General features: G+C 33.7%; 4 protein-coding genes and 1 long non-coding RNA gene across 6 annotated transcripts; 1 reads left to right on the top strand and 4 right to left on the bottom strand.

Annotated features, from left to right (window-relative positions):
* Positions 1 to 2,169: 2,169 nt before the first annotated feature.
* On the bottom strand, positions 2,170 to 3,396 carry LOC18047159. The gene has a single exon (XM_006440429.2). The coding sequence runs from the start codon at positions 3,218 to 3,220 to the stop codon at positions 2,291 to 2,293; it is 930 nt and encodes a 309-aa protein (XP_006440492.1). The 5' UTR covers positions 3,221 to 3,396; the 3' UTR covers positions 2,170 to 2,290.
* Positions 3,397 to 5,532: 2,136 nt separating this feature from the next.
* LOC18047158 (expansin-A7) lies at positions 5,533 to 6,941 on the bottom strand. Its single transcript, XM_024189603.1, has 3 exons — positions 6,770 to 6,941; positions 5,926 to 6,241; positions 5,533 to 5,845 (listed from the first exon to the last, which is right to left on the bottom strand). Exons 1-3 carry the CDS (start codon positions 6,939 to 6,941, stop codon positions 5,533 to 5,535), a joined length of 801 nt encoding a protein of 266 aa, XP_024045371.1.
* A 959-nt stretch (positions 6,942 to 7,900) lies between these two features.
* Positions 7,901 to 9,243, bottom strand: LOC18047157 (expansin-A7). Its single transcript, XM_006440427.1, has 3 exons — positions 9,072 to 9,243; positions 8,587 to 8,902; positions 7,901 to 8,213 (listed from the first exon to the last, which is right to left on the bottom strand). The coding sequence occupies exons 1-3, from the start codon at positions 9,241 to 9,243 to the stop codon at positions 7,901 to 7,903; spliced, it is 801 nt and encodes a 266-aa protein (XP_006440490.1).
* A 4,683-nt stretch (positions 9,244 to 13,926) lies between these two features.
* Positions 13,927 to 14,813, top strand: LOC112100375. Its single transcript, XR_002906724.1, has 3 exons — positions 13,927 to 14,046; positions 14,355 to 14,429; positions 14,513 to 14,813. It is a non-coding gene; the product is annotated as an uncharacterized LOC112100375 (long non-coding RNA).
* A 408-nt stretch (positions 14,814 to 15,221) lies between these two features.
* LOC18047156 (PGR5-like protein 1A, chloroplastic) lies at positions 15,222 to 20,387 on the bottom strand. Of its 2 annotated transcripts, none has more exons than XM_024188685.1 (11): positions 19,962 to 20,387; positions 19,744 to 19,859; positions 19,507 to 19,603; positions 19,299 to 19,399; positions 18,484 to 18,540; positions 17,605 to 17,681; positions 17,213 to 17,264; positions 16,043 to 16,153; positions 15,866 to 15,963; positions 15,655 to 15,729; positions 15,222 to 15,521 (listed from the first exon to the last, which is right to left on the bottom strand). In XM_024188685.1, exons 1-10 carry the CDS (start codon positions 20,164 to 20,166, stop codon positions 15,660 to 15,662), a joined length of 984 nt encoding a protein of 327 aa, XP_024044453.1. In that variant the 5' UTR covers positions 20,167 to 20,387; the 3' UTR covers positions 15,222 to 15,521; positions 15,655 to 15,659. The 2 variants fall into 2 exon arrangements, with proteins under 2 accessions (XP_024044453.1, XP_006440488.1); XM_006440425.2 differs by having other exon boundaries at positions 15,222 to 15,506.
* Between the last annotated feature and the right edge of the window lie 2,257 nt (positions 20,388 to 22,644).

The following is a 22,644-nucleotide window of genomic DNA, read 5'->3' as shown; positions in this document are numbered from 1 at the left end:
AAAACCCATTATTTAAACATTAAACACAAATAATTTCCATTTGCTGCAATCTTTTTGCACCTAGGCACACGTTGCATGTATTATAATTCCAATTCATTATTTGAAAATTATCATGGTTAATTAAGTTTATGGTAGCCCCCTCATCGACGGCCAGCAAGTAAATAGAATTGGAAGAAAAAAATACTAATAAAGCATTGGTTTATGTTTGTAGGCTGAAGATTTTCATTGTTTGAGTTCAGAGAATAAATAACAAAAAAATGAAATAACACACAACAAATCAACAAAAAGTATGCGGCTTTGAAGCGAAAATGAATGACCTTGTGTGGATCGTCTTTGTCATTTGCATGACAATATATATAAGATCAATTTGTTTATCATTATCATTTGATTCGTAATCATCGTAATTATATTATATAGAGAGGCACTTTTGTCTTAATTGCTGTATTTATTGTAAAATGATGGGAATTTATTTATGAAATTTTACCATTATACCACTTAATATTTTTTTAATATATTATTTTATCACTAAAATTTCTTGACGATTATTTTTTTCAATTTAATTTTTAAATTTTTATCATTTCACCATTAAACCGTTAAAGTTAACAGAATTTTTAATAGATACTACTATAAAAGTTTATTTTATCCATAAACTGTAGAAATGTAATTTAACTCTTTGAATAAAAAATTTTAAAATTAATTATATATAAAGAAATGATCATTTTACATATTTAAAATAAATAATTGATAAAATTGTAATTATCATATGAAGTTTCTAAAATATACGTGTGACACCAACAATTTAATAATGGAGTTAATTATTTAGTAATAAAATGATAAAAATTAAAATATTAAAGATAAAAAATAATTATAAATTTAATAATAAAATAATTTTATTAATTATTTGTGGATGTATGATCGCAAAAAAAACATTAGGCGATGGATATCCTTTTAGCCATTTCGACGACGCCGGCTGTATCGGACCTGACAGACCGGTCCGTGGCAAAAGAATTGGGCTTCTTCCTTTCTGAAAAGCAGAAATTTGATCACAATCAATGAAAATATCCTAAACGTTCTCCAACAAAATAATGTTACATGGATATTCTAAAATGTAGTACGAAAAGTTAATAGTACCCTCATTCTTCAAGAGACTTTTTCTTTTGTAAGAACGAGAAGATCATCAATGTTGCGCATTATTTGTGTTAGTTCTTATATGTTAGGAAAGGAACTCGCAAGCAACAGCAAATTAAGTAGAAATAAAGTTTTTTTTTCTTTTAGTGTAATTAAAATAGAATGTGTGCTATAAATAAATAAACAGAAAAATAAACAAACACAATTCAAGCAAAAATCAATTACAAAAGATATCGATTTTTACGTAGAAAACCCAAAAATTATAGGAATATAGTCTAATATAAACTTCTACTATATTAATGAAATTACAACACAAATTTTTCTCTAGATAATACTAAAGACTAACAACATCAAGATTCTCAACAATTTTAACTTACAATAATAGATCTAATATATATTTTCCATCGTTTAATCAAATATTAAAAACCCAAAGAAAAATATCTTTGTTTTTCTCTCTCGCAGAGTCTTCTCAATTGGTGAAATGACTATAGCTCTCTTGATTCTTCACTTATTTTCTTTATATATTTTCTGATTAATTTCATCCAAGTCTAAACTTTTACAATAATTACACATCAAATAAATTATTTTGGACTTTAGACTTTTTGGTCCAACAAAGTGAAATGTACCCTACATTATCGTCATACATTTCTGAATGTTCCTACGATACGAAGTTCAATTTTTAGTTTTGATGAATTGATATTGTTTCTTAATTTATTAATTATCAATAAAATTCAGAGAAGCTCTTTTCTTAATGGTCTTCCTAATAACCCAGGCAGCATCCCTTTTCCTTCAGTCACTCGCTCACTTTCCTGAAGCAAGATTATTTCCGAATCCAAGTTACAAACCTTTTTCAGCAAGAACGCTTGATGTCAAAATTATTTTCTCAAATGTTTTTCCCTTCCTGCTCAGCAGGTCATAAATCAATACCAAAATTTGGAATTCTTTGTAAAACATTCAGTCACTACACACTTAGAAGAAGGGGGAAAAAATCCAACTGTGGAGAGAATTAATGAAATAATGAATGATCAAAGATCAAGAAACAGAGTTGTCTCTGTATCTTTACTTCTCAAATCCAAAACATGTTGATGTTCTTCTCAACTAATGTTACAAAAGAATAATCATACATTAAAAAAAATGTAAAAAAAAAGGAAAAAAGAAAAATTCAAGAACGGTAAGGTATGTACTCGTATTGCTCAATTGTAGGTACCGTTCTAGTGACTGAAGCTGTAGGAGCCCTGATATGCCCAACCATTGAAACCTGTAAAGCCTCCTCTTCATAAGCTCTCCTCTCCAACTCCTCCATTCTTGCCTTCTTCTTAACCTTAACAAACATTGCCACCAACAACAGCCCTAAAAGAAATGCACCCACGGCCGCCCCAACCGTCGTCCCGACTGCCAGTTTCCATCGGCTAATCTTCTTCCTAACTTGTTCTGGACCTTCTGATGGTGGTGGATATTTAGTGACCAAACCAAAATGACCATGCTTTCTTGCTACACAAACATAGGGCGACACTTGGTTTGTTAGCGTCACTTTGCCATCTCTTTGAAAATTAGCACAAAATGGCTTGATTCCTGATATGTTTGTGACTCTTGTAGTGTTGCGGAAGTCTATGGTGATTGGCTTCCCATTGGCTAGAATTTGAAGCTCAAACCGGTTATTGAAATTGACATCAGTGACAGAATTATAAGCTAAAATGCCTAAAACAGGTGACACAAGCTGGTAACCAGATAAATCATAATTAGCATAGTATATAGAAGACCAATTGTAGCCAAGATTTTGCCTCACTACCACGACTCTTTCTACACATGGCTGCACAATTACACCAATTCCCAGATGAAATTCCTTGACTCTAGCACCATATCTTCGCAGACTGCCGCATCTGAACCTCACCATATCGACTTTGATGCCGGAGAGATTTGCTGGTAAATGCACATTGTGTAAGTTTCCTGTCTTTATTGCGTGATTGTCTAAGGACTTGAATGTGTAGTCTCTGATGAGCAGATCAAGAACACGAGTTGATTTTACGCCCTGAGTTTCTGACAATGAAGCCAATGAAAGAATTGTCAGTATAAGAGATAAAAGGGAACCCATTGATTTGAGGGACTTGAATAGTACTAATTTATTTAAAGAAGAAGATCTCGATTGCCATGAAAACTAGTTCTGGATCGACTTCTTTAGATGTAACAGGAATGGAGTTGGAAAAAGGAAAGTTTTGCACTGTTGGGGGTAATTTATAGTTGTTCAGAGAAGCTTTAGATTGAAGAGAAAGTAAGTGAAAAGAGGAGAAGGAACAGTTTCTTCTCTTTTGAGTTTTGTCTATTATATCAGTCTTGGATAGAATACAAGTTAGGTGGCAGTGACAGACAATTCTGACCCAAAAGCTATCGCCTGTTATTCTAGAGGATTTGCAGTTTCCACGGTTGTTTAATGTACATGGGAAGTAATATAATCGACCAATGATATCAACTTATTTTACAGTGAGAGAAGGTTCTTGAGAGGAGAAATTCTACGATGCATAAGAATTACTATATCATCTATATAATAAATAAATAATGTTATAATATGTATATTTTTATTTTAAAAGATTACCATACAAGTATTGTACAATTTCTCGTTGTGTTGATGTTATAGGATTGATTGACTTAATACTTTTAATGAACAAATCTTTTTTTTTTCCAAGTAGCAAACATTACACTTTAAGCCTAAAAATTAGATTCCCCTTGTTGTTTCTTCTCGTAAGTCACAAAAATGTCATCAGAATAGTTTAATTATGAATTTATAGGTGCGTTTGAGAGTAATGTGTTGTAACTATTAAGTTCCATTTGTTGTTGAGTAAAAGTCATAACTGTGGAGTAGAATTAAAAAAAAATAACGTATTATCAAACACTTTGACACTTAAGTTTTGACAGTCCAACTGCCACACATTGCTTTCAAACGCATCTTATAAATAGAATCTTATCTAACAACTAGTGTCTCAAAATAATAAAAAAAAGGACATATCAGATGTGATTCATGGCCTTAAAAAAAAATGAAGCTTGTGTAGTTGTACAATTGTTGTTTGTCTGTCTTAAAAGGAAGGAAAATTTGAGGACGCATATGGGGGTTACAAAGATACGGTCATATGGGCGAAGTCTGGGGGGAATGATTTGGAGCGGGGGGTGATGATGACACAACATGTCAAAAAGAAAATTAAAAGGAGGTGGCGTGCCTAGTAATGAAATGAAAGGCATAGTTCGTCTTTTGGGTTCAATAGACAAATGCTCTTAATTGCGTTGATGACATGTCTCCCACTTCAACAACCTTGTGGGTCTCATGTTAGCTAGCCGTGGGGGGTCAACCAGTGACCTAGTTAAACAAAGCGTGGTACTTTTATAGAACCTTAATTATGAGGTCAAACTATTGAATTACTAGATAATTAAAGCTGAAAACAGAGGTTTCATCAATTCATCTTCTTAAAAGTTAAAAACATTCTTGATGTTACAGTTGGAATGCAGAAAAGCTAAGAAGCAAAAAGTGGTTTCTGAATACACATAGTGACATAGCGTTGACTAATTTCAGTTAACTCTATAGTTACTTCATGTTTGGTATTTCTGTCTAGCAACCATACAAAGCGTGGTATATAAACATTTTCAATTGGGATTTTGAAGTTTAATTTTATCCAACAATTATTTGATAAAAATTTATATTACTCTTTTTATTTATCAGAGTATTAATTTTAAAAATTATATTGTTAAAAAAACTACTCATTTTTATTTTAGAACTAAATTTTCGTTTAACAGTAATGGTGGCACGTCACCATAATTCAAATGGAACCTAAAGTTTTTCACTCAATGTCTATAGATACGATTCTACTGTGTAGCACACCATATATCTGGCCACCATAATACCAAACAATTGAAGATAATATCTTAATTGTGGAATAATATTAAACAATCTAATCATATTAATTTCTTATTGAAATACTTATACCCCTCTGAAAGCACATAGTAAAAGAATTTTATTCATGCTTTCCACTTTCTTTTCCCACAAATCCAAAGGAAAATGGAAGAAAAGACGCCACTGATTTGTGGAAGGAATGGAACGAAGCAGGGTCTAAAAAGATAGCGATTTTATTATTAACACCTTGCAATATGAGCTTTCCATATTGACTGGCACTTGAGTCAACTAAATTGACAAAAGAAGTAGTTGAGCTCTTGGCGTATAAAATTTTCTCTCAATGATACATGAGGTGAAAACTGAAAATTCACCTTAAGCAAATAAGGATAGCACACAGGTTACAACTAAAGGATAAATTTCAAAAATAATAAAGCGATTAACAGTGCCCTCAAGGAAGTAAACATCTGAACTGTGAAAAAAAAAGTAAAAGAAATGGAAAAGAAAAAGGTTCATGGTGAACTTGATAATCAATGGAAGTTAACATCTGAACTGTAAGTCAATCCTACGTTCCAGTTAGGAGGAGCAACATTGTATGCAAAAATTGTCTCCTTGGAGGAATAGGAAGTGAGCTTGAAAGAAAGAGCTTGGCCTCCTAGAGTTGCAAATGCTTGATATGAAGCTCCCCAGTTATGGCTCATGCTAATCCATCCTGTTCTTGTTCCTTTAACCCACATGTTGGCAATGTCTCCTCCGCCCGCAACATTCATCACATACACCAGCAACCAGTAACCATTTCCCTGGAAAGCGAATCGCAACCCTCCAGCCTTCACGCATGGCACTCTACAAAACCAAACTTTAGTCATTTGAATTAAATATAACACCAGTTATGAGGACTTTCACATTCATGTCCACATTAATACCTTCGGTAGATGACGGGGATAATGCCGGCCTTCCAGTCAGCAATCTTCATGAACGCGGGCTTGGACATGTCAAAATGGGCGCGAGGAGGATTGCACCAGCCACCATTATTGGAGTCCTGGGACCAATTTGGCGGGCAAAGGTTTGTGGCTGTAACTGTTGTGAACGATACATATGTATAGCAATGAGGCGAATCATGGCACTTTATCTGATAACAAGTCCCACAAGCGTATCCATCGTTGAACAACGTAGAGCTCAATGCCGCTGTGTCTGTCCCGTATCCATTAATCCGCAAGTTTCCATACCCGCAAGCTCCACCTGTGAATCCAGAGTTAACAACATTTTAACATACAGTAAAACATTTATGGTGAAACATTTCTAAGCAGCGGCGAATGCAACTATGATTTTGGTTAGAGGTGCACATAATGTTAGAAACCGCAAAAAAAGTGGTTAAACGTATTATTTAATATGTAAGGCTACAACGTGTATACAATAAACCTGATAACTACAATATAAAAAGAGTAAAATTTCAATGAAGTCCCTTTTCTTTATTTGAATTTTTCGGTTTCAGGGATCAGGCCTCTACATAGTTTTCCTTCTGCCGACTGTGTGATAATCTTTATACTGTAATCACATTTCTATTTTGAAAAAAGTATTTATTTTTTTATTAATCTAACCAAATGAATGACATTCTTTTGTACGTACATTCGTGTAATATTTTAGATAACAAGAAGATAAACGATTACGCTCATATGAGTGGGTAGAAAATCTAACTTTCAGTCATATTTTATCTGAAAATAATTATTAAAACTATATATAATTTAGCAAAAAATGTAAATAGCATACCCATGGTCTCAGAGGCAGACTCATCACCGTAAAAGGTGGCGTGAGCAAGCTGCCATGCACCTGACCGGAAAATAGGACGTGTATAACCCGAAGCATTTGACTTTTCAGCGATTGCCAAAATCAAAACAACCAATAGGCAGCTGAATCCAAATGATCGAAGGAAAGAAGCCATGTTGTTTTTGAGTATATTGGCAGCTAGCTAGGCTAAGCAATTAATATGTGAGAAGGTGCAATGCTGATTGACTAGTACTTGTTGCCTTTATATAATGACCAACTATGTGATACATTATCTGCACAACAAAATGCCTTCGTGATCCTCACGAAGATAAAGTTTTCTCAAGTACATGATGTTTTAAGATGAATGAAAACGTATGACTCTGTTTTTGGCTATTGACGTGCGTGCAGGTTTCTCAATTTTATAAATTAAATTAATTATCTTGGTGCTGAAGTGGATTATTCTGCAACAAATTTTGGAGCCTCATTCTTTTTTTATTCGGTTCCCTTGTTTTTCTATTGTGTAGTTTGTTCATTATTGGAATATATCAGTTGGTTGGTGACTAATCGTTGTAAGCTCATTTTTGCAAACGGGTGGTCGGCTAAAATTAACCTGGCAAGCCAAGATCAAATCGACATGTGTCATGCACAAATGAAAAGAAAAACTATTTAATTTGTCATATCATATTTTTATTTTTTTCTAAAAATGTTTAGTTAATAAAAATGATAAGTAAAATTAACTTCAAATTAAGAAAAAAAAAATGATTGAATCCAACACAGAAACCAAATATCAGTTTTGTTTCTACTTTAATTTGTTTTTCACTAGAATTGAACACAAAACACTGAGGATGCATGCGTTTTATGATTTTATTAGCTGGTCGAACATACGTAAATACTTCCCGTTTATTGCAAACTGGTGACGCAGCATTGGAAAAAAAAAAGAAAAAAAAGAAAAGAAAAGAAAAGGGATAAATTGACTAAGATGGTTGAATATGAGCAACAATGCTTGTTTGAAGTTATCCAAACTGGTAACCTTCATTGCAGATATCTTGTTTACAAATTACAATTTGCATTTATGCATACAAGGAAAGAGTAAAAGGCCCAAAAAAAAAGGGTCATGCATGATGAACTTGTTTATTAATGGAAGTTCACATTTGACTTGTAAGTCAATCCTACGTTCCAGTTAGCAGGAGCAACATTGTAAGCTATAATAGTCTCCTTGGTTGAATATGACTGGATCTTGAAAGAAAGAGCTTGGCCTCCCAGAGTTGCAAATGCTTGATATGAAGCTCCCCAGTTATGGCTCATGCTAATCCATCCTGTTCTGGTTCCCTTAACCCACATGCTGGCTATATCTCCGCCGCCTGCAACATTCATCACATACACCAACAACCAGTATCCATTTCCCTGGAAAGCAAATCGAATCCCACCGGGCTTTATGCATGGCACCCTACAAGAATATATACATACATATAAATAATTAGACAAACAAAAATTGGCTAGTCTTAGTTAAAAGTAACAACATGCTTGTGCTATCATTTTCCCCTTGTCCTTAATATTATTAATTCCCGCGCCACTTAGGCTCAATTGTTGTTTAGCGTTGGGCTGTGGCCTTCGACACACCGGTTCAAGTTCCCTGTCCTCAAAATTTAATCCCCTTCCCACAAATTATAAAAGATGGGCAGGTATTAGTGGGCAGATGTCTCTCCTCTCTAATTGGCACATATTTCCAAGTCATCCTCAGTAGAGCTCTAAGATTGTCATGAATTCAAACTCCATGTCGTAATATCTCTTAACAACTTCGAAAGAATATAAATTAATACCTGCGAAACAGGACTGGGACAATACCGGCCTTCCAAGCGCCGATCTTCATGAACGCGGGCTTGGACATATCAAAATGGGCGCGAGGGGGATTGCACCAGCCTCCATTATTGGAGTCCTGGGACCAATTTGGCGGGCAGAGGTTTGTGGCTGTAACTGTGGTGAATGGTACATATTTATAGCAATGAGGCGAATTATAGCACTTTATCTGGTAACAAGTCCCACAAGCGTATCCATTGTTGAACAATGTGGAGCTCAAAGCCGCTGTGTCTGTTCCGTAACCATTAGAAAACAAGTTTCCATACCCACAAGCTCCTCCTGTAATAAGATGGTCCAAAGAAAAAGAACATTTAGCATCCAGTAACATCATTCTGGTAAAGTGATTTTTTTTTGTCACTTCAAAAAAAATAATGTAGCTAGTAACGTCAGAAATTTTTTTTTTTAAATTGAAAAATATTGAATTGAGTATATGTATAAATATACGTACCCATGGTTTCGGAAGCAGACTCATCGCCATAAAAGGTGGCGTGAGCAAGCCTCCATGGACCTGGCCGGAAAATAGGATGTGTATAACCCAAAGCGTTTGACTTCCCGGCGATTGCCAAAATCAAAACAACTAATATGAAGTTAAATCCGAATGATCGAAAAAAAGAAGCCATGTCTGTTTTGAGAATATAATGATAGCCAGTAGTTAGGCTGAGCAATTAATATTTGACAAGTACTGCAATGCTGATTGACTTGTACTTCTTGTCTTATATAATGTTCAACTACGTCGCCACATATGTGTATTCACCAGAAAATGCCTTCGTGATCCTCACGAAGATAATGTTTTCTCCAAGTCAATAAATATATAGTCAAAATGATATTTTAGAGTAAATAAACTCGTGTTTGAATTTTTTTTTCATTTTTGGCTAATGACGTGCGTGCAGGTCTGATGTTTTCGATTTTGCTCCTGGTCGTTCAAAACTTCCAATTTAATATACAGAAGGACCAACCCATGGATCCTTACACTTTCGTAATTATTGGTTTGAAAAAAAGAAAGAAGAAGATCGAAGAGAGAAGGAGGAGAGGAAAAAAACAATAAAGAAAAAGTAGATGAATTATTTGTCAAATTAAATAATGAAATTAATATTAATTTTCATTTTTTCTTATTTTCTTATTTTCTCTCCCCCTCTCTCCTTTCTATTCCTCTTCTCTAATCTCTACTCTCATTTCTTCCCACTAAAACATGGGCTTTCTTTCTTGGTTTTTTATTGTTTAATTTGTTAATTATTGAAATATCGGTTGGTGGCCATTTCTAATTGAATATGTAAAAATGTCGAGGAAAGACCTTTAACACGAGCGACAAAGGAAATGTTTCTTCAATGCGGATATGACCACGTCTTAAAATGCGATTTTACAAATTAGAAAACAATGTTTAACTGCAAAATTGTATTAAATTATAAGTAGTCACTGTTTTTTTTATCTCAAATGATCGGCATTTTAAAATGGGAATAGAATTCGTTGCTGAAATAAATTTTTGCTAAATACTTAATCAATGACTAAAATTATTTTAATTCTTTTTCATTTATCTTATTTTAAAATCATTTATTCAGTGCTCAACTCAACTTAGCACTGGATCCTTATCTTTTAAAATGTGTTCTGGTGGTTCATTAATTAAGAGTTCAAAGATAATTATATATTAATTTTGTTCTTATTTATTTATGGGTCAGATCCTCTAACTTAAAATTTTAACTTAAAAAAAATATCTTAATTTTCCAGCTAATGGATTGGATCCACATTTCCGCTGAATCTAATGGGCAATAGCATTAACTCAAAATTTTAAGTTAGTGAAAGCCTCCCCTTTATTTATTTATTTTGAGATATAGGCTTTAGACGAACTGCACCCCTTCTTTTTAATTAAGGCTGTTTGACATTACATAATATAGTCTTCGAATTTTGCATGTCTTCTTTATAAATGTTTTCATAAATATTATCATCATTGAAAATTAAGTTTAATCTCAAACCGTCCTTATTTACTTTATAATTGAGTTGATAATTACTCTTCAACATCCTGTTATTTATTTATTCATTATTATGAAACCGACCCCATAAAAATTAATAAATCAACGTCGCCATGTTGGTTAGCAAAGTTCAACAATATTCTCCATAGATTTTCTAATTGTTTCATACAATTTTCTAAGTTTAATGATCTTGTGTTCTGGGAAATAGGGATCTTGAATTGGGCAGGTAGTGTGTTCGCAATATTATTATACACATGAAGAGAAGCTACCTTTGCTTCACATCCCAAGTTAAGCTCAATTGCATGCATAAAGCCAGTCATTAGCCACAAAACTTTTGTATTTTATTTTATCTAAGATTTATGGTATGTTTACCATTTCCAAAAAAAAAAAAAGATTTATGGTATGTTTAGGATGGTAATTAATGTTGTGACTTATTACTATTGTTGAACAAAATTACTAATGCCAACAACTTGCTCAATAACTAGACGATTAAAAAAGGTAAGGGTCAGAATTTTCATAAAAAAATTTAATGGCATCCCCTATAAATAATGAGAAGTGTCTGTAAAACTGAGTTTGATCCTCTTTAGTAAACTGTTCACCACTATACCAAAAACTTATTAGAAATATGAGATATATAACTACAGATGAATCTAATCTTGTACTATTATGAAATGTATATCAAATCTCATACAAGTATGAAACACATTCACAAGTATAACTGATTTTTTTCAAACAAATTCATCTAACCATGTTAGTTTGAAAATATACAAAATAATTATCCTATTTTTATAAAATTTACCAATCATGACAAAGATCCTTAAAACCACTTAAGTTGGGTTGGTTGTTGGTCGATATCTACTCCCTCCCTTCCCAAACCTTAGGTGGAGAATTTGAGTTACTCCAAGTAGATGCGAGAATTTAATTATTATATTGAGCCTTACTATGATTTATCTGTGAGTTTCATATCAGGCTTTTCTGTTCATTTCTTATGGTTGTGGGATTATTGTAATTTACATAATATTAGAATGGATACTGAAAAACTAAACGCATTTTCATAGTTATTATACCGACCCAATAAAAGCCTTCTCTTAAATTAAATTCAATCGAGCCCATAATAAAAAATAAACGTACTGAAAAAGAGCAGAAACAGAGGGAAGAAACAGCATAGTCGAAACAATGGTGGCAGCCCTCCAAGCCCATAACAGACCGGATCCAGGCTCCGGCAGACCCTGCCTTCCGAACCGGCCGCTAGACCAACCGAATCACCCCCGTTTCGAACCCGTGGACCGCGAAAAGGTATATACTGTCGTCTTTTATTATTATATGTACGTATTCACTACGTTCACGAATTCGTTTTGGATTTTTTTTTTCTTTTTCCCCGTACATTGTACAATTATATGCCTAGTGAACAACCCTAGTAAGTAACCTTGTTTATATAGAATTGATCAGATAGGAAATAGCCGGCATTGGGTTTTACAAACCTCTTATGCCAAATTACGTTTCAAGTTGTTTAGAGATTAACAATGGGATATTCTTATTATATATATATATATATATATATCAACAATGAGATATGAATAGGAAACTTTTACACCGGTGACTGCGGAATTTTTTTTTTTTTTGGTTACTTACATTATTGCAATGGTTGTAGGTTCGCTAGTGCTAATATTTTTGCCTGATGCTTATTGCAGACTTGCCCTTTGTTGCTTCAAGTTTTCACTACGGTATGGACATCTTTTCATCGCCTCTTCTTCTTGTTGCAGTTTGAAATATGTTGGGTCACCTTAGTGATGGCAATGGGGCGGTGACTCAAATCATGGCTGCAGTCTCTGCTTCAGTAAGCTCTCCATGGCTGCAGCCTCTGCTTCACTGCTATGTGACAGAATGAAATCAGGAGGTGAATGAAACACACACAAAATGTGAAAATGACTCAAATCAATGAAACCAGAAGCAATTTGAAATAAATAAATGAATAAATAGCAAAAAAAATAGAAAAAGCAAAAATCTTCGGGGCAGGAGAAACCGATAGGCGTGTCTGACCAATGGGCCGCGTCGTGCCAGTTCGGCCCACCAAAGAAAGGCTCATGTGTGTTCTTACCCGTACCGTTCTGTGCCTAAATTTTTTTAATTTAACCTGGCCCGGCACACGTGCCTTGCTTACGAAAAAAAGCTCACTAAACTTCTTTCTTTTTAAATTTTTTTTTAAGAGCGTATACTAAATTATTGGCGTACTTTTTTCAAGTCTATGTATTTTTCTTAGATCTATGTCTTTATTCAAATTTAATAGAATCAAAAATTTAAAACTCAAGTCAATATTCAATAATAATAAACTAATAATAGTAAGAAAATGTGATATTAATTACTAAGTTTGATCTTATAGTATTAGAATTTTAATAATAATAATAATAATAATAATTTTTTCTTAAGGGTTAACTTAATTGTTAACTTGGAGTTATATGGAATTATAAATCATAGTTCACAATAATATTAATGCATATTTATAAAATCATGATATTTATAATTTTATTCATTAAAATAATAATATCAATTATTAATTTAATAAATTATAATTATAAATCAATTATAGTATTTTTTTAAACTAAGAATTAAATGAATTAAAAAAATTCAACTTCAAGTTATTTGTAAAATCATAAAATTTTAAGTTTACTTTCATTAAAAAATAAAACGTGTTAATTGCAGGCTTTTTCATTGTGCCGTGCTTTTAAGGCTCGCATGCCTAAAATTCTAAGGCCGATCTAGCCCACGTACGTGCTGTGCCGCGTACCCCACCAAAACGTGCTTATGTCGTACCGTACTATATGGACACATGTCGTGCCGCGTGCTGTCTGACTTATTGGCCATCTCTAGGCACGTCTGAGTGTTGGTGGGTGATGACGAGCCGTGGGGATTGATGGACTATTAGTGACGATGAACGATGGTGGCAGATGGCTGTTAGGGTTTTTGGTTTCCTTTTGGGGGAATGAGGATTGACTTGATCCAAGGGGAATTGGGCATTGAAATTTCCAATTTATAAATTTAAAATATTAGAAAATAGATTTTTTTTTTTTTTAGTTTTGATCTTCGGGTCAGATTAGGGGACCTGACAAAATTCCCGAGCCCGAACCCTAAAATTTCAAGACTTAGATAAATACCCAAAACAGATCCAAATCTATTTTGAGATTTTTTCTAGGGCTCTACATCCGCCACAAAAATTTCTAAAATTTAAGACCTTAGGTGACCGCCTTATTCGCTTATACTTAAAACCACCTATGTAGTTGTACTTTCTGCTTTTTCCCACACACAATCAAATATATTCACTTTGTTTGCTGTGTACTTAATTACTGGATTATGTTCATCTATTAGGTTAAGGAGGTTGCTCCCGAGGCAAGGAGAAGAAATGCAGAACTGTCTGTTGCTTTTGTATATCCTGATAAACATGGACGGTTTGTGCTGAAACAGGTACTTGCTACATTTTATATGGTAGGGGACTATATCTATCTGTTAATGCAACTAGAGACAGACAATCACATCAAAATATTGGCTTATTTATTTGTATTTGGGAACAGCCTGATTTCTTTTTTGTTTAATTGAACTTTTATGCCACTGTCATTTGTGATATTTTGTCTAATCTTGTTTGCTCATAAACAAAGGAAAGTATGAGAAATTTTCTGTCCAAATTAAACGAATTTCAATGCTTTTTAGCATTACTTAGAAGGAATGTGTACCAAAACTATTTTAAATCTCTTGTATATCATGGTTCTTTTAAGGTGGGGATGACCCATTCTTATGGAAATGGAAGACGACTTGATGACAGTAAAGCGTTGGCTGAACTTAATTTTTAGGTAAATCACATATTTATACCTACAGTAATTTTTGCGATATTCCTTGCAGACATGTTTATTCCATATCTGTTTTCCTGTTGTAGAGTGGAGATTACTTGGATGTCGCAATCTTGTAGAGGGGAAGATGGTTAATCATTAAGCGCAATGCCGTTTTGTTGAAAGTGTCATCTATTTGATTGGTGTTTCACGTACTTAGCTTTGTTTTAATGCTACGGGAAGGGAGTGTATGTTGTAAGGCTGGTGAACTCCTATGTCAATTTTTAATACTCGACACAAAATTTTTGCTTGTTTTCATATTTTCTCTTGATGTGATAAAGTTGAAAGTTCCATTGTTTCCTTTTTGGAAGTATCTGAATTCCAAGTCCAAAATATAAATCAACTAGGTTCCCCTTCTCAGTCTTCAATCCGTGGTGTCTTTGTCATCTTTTGGGGCGAAGCATTTGCTTTCTTATCCCATACATAATCTCATAGGTGGAAACTTAATTGCATTATGTTATCAAACTTTTCTAAGCCCTCCATTGCTTGTGAGTATGACCATCCACAGCATTAAAATTGAACCACACCGCTGGTTGAATGTCCGAGCAGTTGCCATTTTTCATGGTCAGTTATCCATCTAATTGATAACATAAATATCCAAGGCAGCTTCAGTTCTAGTTGTTCAACTACTGTTACGAGCCTACAAATGCATTAGACTGGCCTGCTTCAAATGTTTCAGAGATCTGCTTTAAATGATTCAGAGATTAACACACTATAAAAAGTGACAATTATCACCATAAAAGGAAAGAGGTTCAGAGTGACAAGCATGCTCAAATGGGTTTGATTTGCGATATAACACTAGAACTGAATATTAATTACAACAAAATGGATCATCTTCTGTTCCTGCAAACAAGCCTGCTACAGGTATGTATATGACGCATATACTTACAAATACAATATTGACATAATTGAGCCCACAGCGAAGCAAACCATATAACTTCTCTCTTTCCACAGGAGGGATAGATCTACATAATTTAACACTCTTCACATCCGACTTCAAGAGTTAGTTAAAGTCGAAGGACCGCTTCTTATTGGTTGCTCCTGTATATGTAGCATCTACATTTTGTTAATACTAAGATCCGAGCTATGTTACCACCTCTTAGAGCAAAATCAGAAACCTTTAGTCTCAACACTGGAACCATACAAACAAATTAAGGTGGGCAGGGTGTGTGTGTATATATATATATACCTTGATTAAGCTTCACTGCCTTCGGGCAATGTAATCAACCTTGTGTTTGAGTCATAAACCATGGTGGTTCCACAACTGAAACAAAATGTTAAACTATAAGAGTTAAGAATTGGGGGAAAAAGGGTCCTCTCCTAAACCATAAGTAGAAAAATGTTACAGCAAAATCACAAGATCTGTAACTGAATGTTATTACTGGACAATTTTAACTTACTTTGAGCAGTTAATAGTGTTGGTGGTTCCACCACTAGAAATTGATAGTATGGTCCCAAAGAAAGAAACATTCTCTGTACCACAGTTTGGACAGGGGCCCTAGAAAATTAAATCGTACATTAGTGGAATCATTTATCTGTATGATAAAAACCTTAAAGATATGTCAAGAAAGTTCTACCTTCAAGATCAAAGATTCTCTTACGATCAGTTTTGTGAGTGATTGAGATAAATATACTATCAAAGGCACCGCAGCAAACCATGTAAAAATGAAACTGAATGGCTCTGGAAGCTGACATGTGAAAGGAAAAGAGCATATTATTCAATAATATGCAAGTGATATATTATGAGCAGAGATAGATGACTTACGCCAATAGAATTTTAAACCAGGCATTCTTCCTTGAGTTTTAGGCTTAAGAGGAAAGAGGAAATGGGAGGTTTCTAAATGGTTTTCTATTTAGAAGTATAAATTCATATAATAACAGTGGTGTGTCATGAATTCAGAATTGTGATAAGTTTTTAATCCAAAAATTATGAACAATTCATACTCCTTGGAAAGAGTTCATGCCTTGAACTTATTCACCACCGTAGTTCTTACTATCAGCACAGAAACAATTCCTGTTGGTTGACATACAATTCACAAATGCACTATTGAAGTTGATAAACAATGTATGACCTGAAAACAATAGGAAGATGGTCTTTAAACAAACTTTTGCAATTTGACTATCCTAGCCTTTTCAATGATTTATATCATGTAGAGAAACTTTGTATCTGCATAAACTCCCCTTATAACCCAACTTAAGTCCAAGGTAATCAAGTAATATAAATGTTGGTTATTCACTTTCTTTATGAAGCGGCAGGCAAGAATATAGAGCTGTTTAGCTTGAAATCTTCCTAGTGATTCAAGTAATACTGGTTGATCCAAACTTTTTCCATTTTCTTATTTCTGAGATGTAGTATAGACTTCGGATTATTTGCACCACATGTTAGCCAATGCGAACTGAGAATTTGAGGACCTGATCACAAGATACAAATATGGTTGTAGGAAACAAAACATGATCTCAAAACTATGGTGCAGTGGTAGTTTCTTTAGAACTTTCAAGCAACCTCATTATGTGCATCCTATGTCAGCATGGAAAATTTTCTCTAGAGATATGTGAAGATCAATGCAATTTCCATTTCAGCTGAGCAACTTATAGAAGGGCAAAAGAATTATAGGAATCTGTCATACTCGGAAAAAACTGAGCGGCTAAAGACTTTAATTTCTCATAGATCCCCCCCCCCCCCCCCTTTCAAACAAGAATAGAACAACAACAATAATGTTGACTGTAAACAAAGATTAAAGATTTACCTCCAAAAGATATGTGATTTCAAATCCAGTGATATCATCCAGGAAGAAAAACCTGGCAGGACCACGGAAATATTATTGAAAAACCAATGTAAAAGGAGAAAAATGAAAACTGATTACTTGCAATCATAGGCCCTAATCCCCGAGCAGAGGCATTGGCACCTTAAATATGCAAATTTAATCTAGAAGCCGAACATATGGAATCCAAGACAATGTGATAGAACTTAATTGGCAAGAGATATTCATTTATTGAATCTGGATAAAGGTTTGCATTTCATGAAGCCAAAATTTAAATAAGTATTTAAAAGCCTCCTTCTCTTTCCCAACTTTTGACCATCAACTTCAAACTTACAGCAGTCTTAAAAAAAAAAGAAAAAGAAAGCAACATTACTTACAATCCAAGTGCAACAACAGTTGCTGGCACATTCAAAAGGAGCATTTTGAGGTAGTCAACTGACAGGTCGCTGTAAACCTAAGCAAAATATACAAATATGATCAGCAGAGTTAAGCCAAACTCAGCCAAACGTAAAATGAGTTATCAGCAGAAGCACAGAACATAAAAGAATAAAGTTAGTAGGTTCGAAGTAAATGTTTTTGGGTAGTATCAAAGGCATTTCTTGAAAGAAGAAAGTATGTTTGCTATTCAACCCATGGTCAATTATTTGTCAACAACTCAAGGAACCAAATTACTTATCAAGCCATGGTTTGGAAATATACCAGAGTAATGAAAGACAAAATCATAAAGATCACACTATTCCCGTCAAGAACTGCCACAGCTATTAAAATTTAGGGGAATAAAAACAGAGATTTTCCTAAAGTTTCATATATATCAATAAAGTGACGGATAAATTTATTTCCTAGACTGTAAAGAAACATCACATTTCAAGAAAAAAACAAATATTTATCTCAAAAGAAGGGAGAGAATTTGGTGTATGGAAACTGCAAAGTTTAGCCCTTCATGTTGGTATGACATGCTTGTATCTTTTTTATTAAAGCATGAGATAACTAGTAGACTCATAAGATAACTGCTTCACTTTGGAAGTTAAAATTTTAAACAAATAAGATCCAGAGGGGAAAATTGTAACATTAAAGGTCATAGTAATACTTAGAATCAGAGAGAAGAGTTACCTCTGATATGATATTGACAGGTCTATATATTTCATATTGTTATTACAGTGCTCAAGGTGAATTAATTAGACAAAATATGCGGATTGTACCTATCTAAAATCCAATGCTGCACAAACAGGACAAAAAAGATGGCAACACATACACACCTTTCTGCTACGGAGACTGCACCGTGGACCCTCAACCACAATTTCACTCCCATCCATCTGCAAAATAATAGTGTTAAAAGTAAATAATTAGCACCTTAACCATATAAGTGTTTCAAAGCAAATAGTTAGCCATGCAAACCATCAATTTAACAGATGAAAGTTCCACAAGTTTGATAATAATGATTTTGCTTCTATCAAAGGTAAGCTCCACCCATATTTAATTGGCAAAAAATATTCTCTATCTTTTTCCTTTTTTTTTTTTTTGATAAGAAGTACCCTCTATCTTGATTGTGGACAGAAGACGTATATTCAGTAGTCAAATAATGTTCAATGAGATAGTGTTGTGTGTGCATACATAAAGGATAAACAATGGCACCTTCCACATAAATAATCTGGATAAAAGAAAAAATGCCATAGATGTTAATGGCCACATTGACCTTAAAGCAGCTAACAGTTACACCTTTGCTAAATTGGCATCCTACACGATAAAAAGCAATCATGTAACATTTTGCACCTGAACATTGTATCAGAGTTCTCAGTTGTTTTGTCCGTCTAAAAGTTATTGACAGTGTAAACATGAATTACAACAAATTTTCCCACCTGACATGAGCAAAACAAAATTCACACTTTCCACTGAAACAATTTTTATGTTGCCCCATTGTATCTTTTTTAGTATGGATCAACCAACTTTGTCTCTTCTTTCCTGTTCACTTTATTCACAAGTTTCATAAAGCAACCTGTAACTTAATGGATGAATCTACCATTCTCATTCTATGAACAGTAAGCACGTGAATATGGAGCAAACACAAACAAACCTTTAGTTTCTGCTTCAATTTATCATACTCTTCATCCGACATAATAGGTTTCCCAGCCACATAAGCCATTGAAGCTTCGAGAAACTTTTGTTCAGCAGAACCTGTATTGTCAAAGTAAATCTATTCAAATTATAGATTTAACAATTGACTAAAAGTTATACGTCATGATTGTAGGGCTTGAAGCTCCATATGAAGATTGACTCCATACTTAGCATGACGACGCTGCTTCCTTCCCACATCAGTTCTTCCTTAAGATTATCAAATTCCTCATTTGACATAACAGCTTTTCCCTCGTAATAGAAAGCCTACATAATGAAAATAGAAAGAAACTTATACATTTCAAGCATAAATAACAACCAAACCTTAGTCATCCAACTTGATGATCAATCGTAAGCAAAAGCTTATTTGGTATAATCCTCATATTCAAAACAGAAAAAACACTTACTTGCAGTGCCTGAAGAAACTCTTGTTCTAGTTCACCCAATGACTTTTTCTCTTTCTTGTCAATGCTACAATATTGCAGAATTTTACTATCGACTACCTCATCTCCCTCAACCTGACCTGAAAACACAAGCAAAATGAGAGTAATTAAAATTGATATAATGAAACTAACAAACATAATCCAGTTAGCAAAGATGACAAAAAAAAAATAATAATATCAACCTTGTTGGTCAGTAGTAGCCTTGCTGGGCAGTACAAAAGATCTGCGTCGAACAGAAAACTGCCTTCCACTGAACTGAGTATTTGAATTTGAGTGAGCCCTTGAAGAGGATGAAAAAGGAACCAAGGCTGCAGCTGGCTTTTGCACAGGGACAGCGAAGACGCGCTGAGCCTGAGGGGTAAAACCAGAGGCTACTTTGCTAGCCATTTGAAAATAGAGATGGTAGTTTCGGTTTCAGGTGAAAATACTAGTAATAGAGTGTGTAGCTGGTGATGTAGCGAGATGCATGGTGATGATAGATTTTTTTGTGTGTACGAGTTTTGATGTTTGGATTGGAGGGAACGAAAGAGAGGAACGAAATCAAACAGATAAGGTAGTTTACAAGTGTGTGGAGGGAATTGCAACGGCTTTTTCTCTCTTGGGTTCTTTTGATCTTACGACATCTGCCATGTCATCCTTCTAGCTTGGTAGCAATGGTAGGTCACTGATCCCTGGATCTTCTGTAGTTCCGACACGTGGGTTCTTCATATTGGCCACGTGTATGGAGTGGACCGGACGGTTTTTATTTGTTTTATTTTATTTCTGTTTTTGGGTTCTTAATGGGCTGATTCGGGTTTGCTCGGTTTCTTGGGTCTTTGTTAATGTTCCGCTACTTCATTACTCCGCCTTCGGTAACTTGTTGGGGGTAACGATTATTGAATTCCTTAATTTATCTCATCGTCCTGGTTAATCATTTTCTTTATTTATTAATTTCTCTTTTATCCAGATATGGAATTACTCAAAAGGGTATTTTAGAGTTTGTTGCCACTAATTGAAGCTGCGTCAATGTCGACGATTGCTCATGCTTTTTCTTGGCAAAGGGCAGTAAGTGAATGACATTAATTCATGGTTCACTTAAAATTATGGTCCACAGAGCTAGCTCTTTCTCCAGGTCGCTTTCGGCTGGAATTCTCCTAATTTGCTTCCAAAAGTCTACTACTGTTAGGGTTGGTATTTGCTTCATGGCCTGTGCAATTGGCAATGGCTTGTATGCTTGTTGGGTTAGTCAAAGAATTAATTTTCTTTTTTTTTTGGGGGGGGGGGGGGGGGGGGGTAAGGTTCTTATTCAATCTAAGCCGTTACAGCCCCTTGCAAAAATTACAGATTTGAATCAACCCATTCATTGAATGCTTGGAAGTTGGAACTAGATTCCTGTGGATGCGTCAATTTTTCCACGTCTATATTTAAAAAACAAAATGATTTCATGTAAATGTTGAGCTATAGTCTTTTTTTTTCGGATTAATGTTAAATAAAAACGAACGATTGTTTGATTCCATTGTAATTGATATGCTTTAGGTATCTAAAACATTTAATTGATGGTTTAAAAGGTGGGGTGTGAAAAGAAAAAGAAAAACTAATAATAAGGGTAATTTGAGAATTATATGGGTTTATTTTGGGAGGGGAAAAAATGAGGCTATTTGAACCTATCAATTTTCTCTTTAGACCCATTTAAAAAATAATTCAGTATTAAAAGTTTAAAACTTTCAAATCTCAAAATTATCCTCCATTGATTTCTTTCTCTATTTATCTCATAACTGTATATCCTCTCTCTATTCTCACATTGTATAAACTAAATAATCAATTTCACTCTTTTCAAAATTCTTTTTTTTTTTTTTGCCTTTCTTAGTATATCTTGATTTCTATTTCATGTTTTCAAGATATGGAAATTTGTTTCTTGATATCAATTAGCTTTTGTATTTGGTAAAAATTAATGTCTTGATATTCATTAACTTTTATGGTTTATAAAAATTTGTTGATATTCATTTTTAAATAGTGGGTTTTGTTCCTTTTAGTTAGTAATACTAATTATTTGTAGGTAAAAAAAAAAAATCTGAATAAATTGGTGAGAATTTATGAAATTGAGAAGAGAAAGAGAAGAAAATGCTTAATTATTTAAATAATAAAATTCTTATCTAAAGAGAAGGCATAGAGAATAAATTGGTGAGTTCAAATAGTTCCACCCAAGAAAACTTATTCTAAATTTTGAATGGGGTTAATTAAGAAATGGATGCTAGTGTTGCTACATTGTTGTATTTTCATCCATTAGAAATTGAACGAATTAAGCAAACTACTATAGACCTACAACTAGGCATGGCAACAAGTCGTGTTTAATTAGTTTCATGTTGTATGCTTATCGTGTGTTAAATTACACACACCCAAACACATCCATTAATTTATCAGGTCAAAATATAAAAACTCAAATCCATTCATTACTATTTTCTTATTATCTGAACTAACCCATTCAACCCATTATTTTTGGTATTATATCTTTAGTTTAAACTAGAATGAGCAATTTATAAAATAAAGCTCTTTGAGAATATAATGTCAAACAACATAAAATATTAATATTCCTCATATTTAACATCATCAAATAATATATTGATATCAGTGTTAAAATCTTAGGAGAAAAAAAATTATAGAAAGAGAATTTGTTACATGAGATGATGAGAAGATCCAAATGTACAGTGATGGCTATGAATTTTACAATAAATACTTAGGAATTTTAGGGTTTGTCATAACTTTACATAAGTAGCCAATTTAAAGTAGAGACGACAAAATGAATAAACGAATTGGATTCGATTAAAATCATAAATGATTGATTTATTAAAAAATAGTAATCTCAAGATTCACATTCAATTCAATTAT

This window comes from Citrus clementina, unplaced genomic scaffold (assembly GCF_000493195.1).
Source record: "Citrus clementina cultivar Clemenules unplaced genomic scaffold, Citrus_clementina_v1.0 scaffold_3, whole genome shotgun sequence".
Classification (NCBI taxonomy): domain Eukaryota; kingdom Viridiplantae; phylum Streptophyta; class Magnoliopsida; order Sapindales; family Rutaceae; genus Citrus; species Citrus x clementina.
This window is presented reverse-complemented; position numbering and strand designations above follow the sequence as displayed.

Coding starts and splice junctions, on each gene's coding strand:
- LOC18047159 (XM_006440429.2), bottom strand. CDS start 3,220: ATGGGTTCCCTTTTATCTCTTATACTGACAATTCTTTCATTGGCTTCA.
- LOC18047158 (XM_024189603.1), bottom strand. CDS start 6,941: ATGGCTTCTTTCCTTCGATCATTTGGATTCAGCTGCCTATTGGTTGTT. Junction 6,242..6,769: donor GTCTGCCTCTGAGACCATGG/GTATGCTATTTA, acceptor CTGGATTCACAG/GTGGAGCTTGCGGGTATGGA. Junction 5,846..5,925: donor ATCCCCGTCATCTACCGAAG/GTATTAATGTGG, acceptor TTGGTTTTGTAG/AGTGCCATGCGTGAAGGCTG.
- LOC18047157 (XM_006440427.1), bottom strand. CDS start 9,243: ATGGCTTCTTTTTTTCGATCATTCGGATTTAACTTCATATTAGTTGTT. Junction 8,903..9,071: donor GTCTGCTTCCGAAACCATGG/GTACGTATATTT, acceptor ATCTTATTACAG/GAGGAGCTTGTGGGTATGGA. Junction 8,214..8,586: donor GTCCCAGTCCTGTTTCGCAG/GTATTAATTTAT, acceptor ATATTCTTGTAG/GGTGCCATGCATAAAGCCCG.
- LOC18047156 (XM_024188685.1), bottom strand. CDS start 20,166: ATGGCTAGCAAAGTAGCCTCTGGTTTTACCCCTCAGGCTCAGCGCGTC. Junction 15,964..16,042: donor GAGAATCTTTGATCTTGAAG/GTAGAACTTTCT, acceptor TTAATTTTCTAG/GGCCCCTGTCCAAACTGTGG. Junction 15,730..15,865: donor AACACTATTAACTGCTCAAA/GTAAGTTAAAAT, acceptor ATTTTGTTTCAG/TTGTGGAACCACCATGGTTT.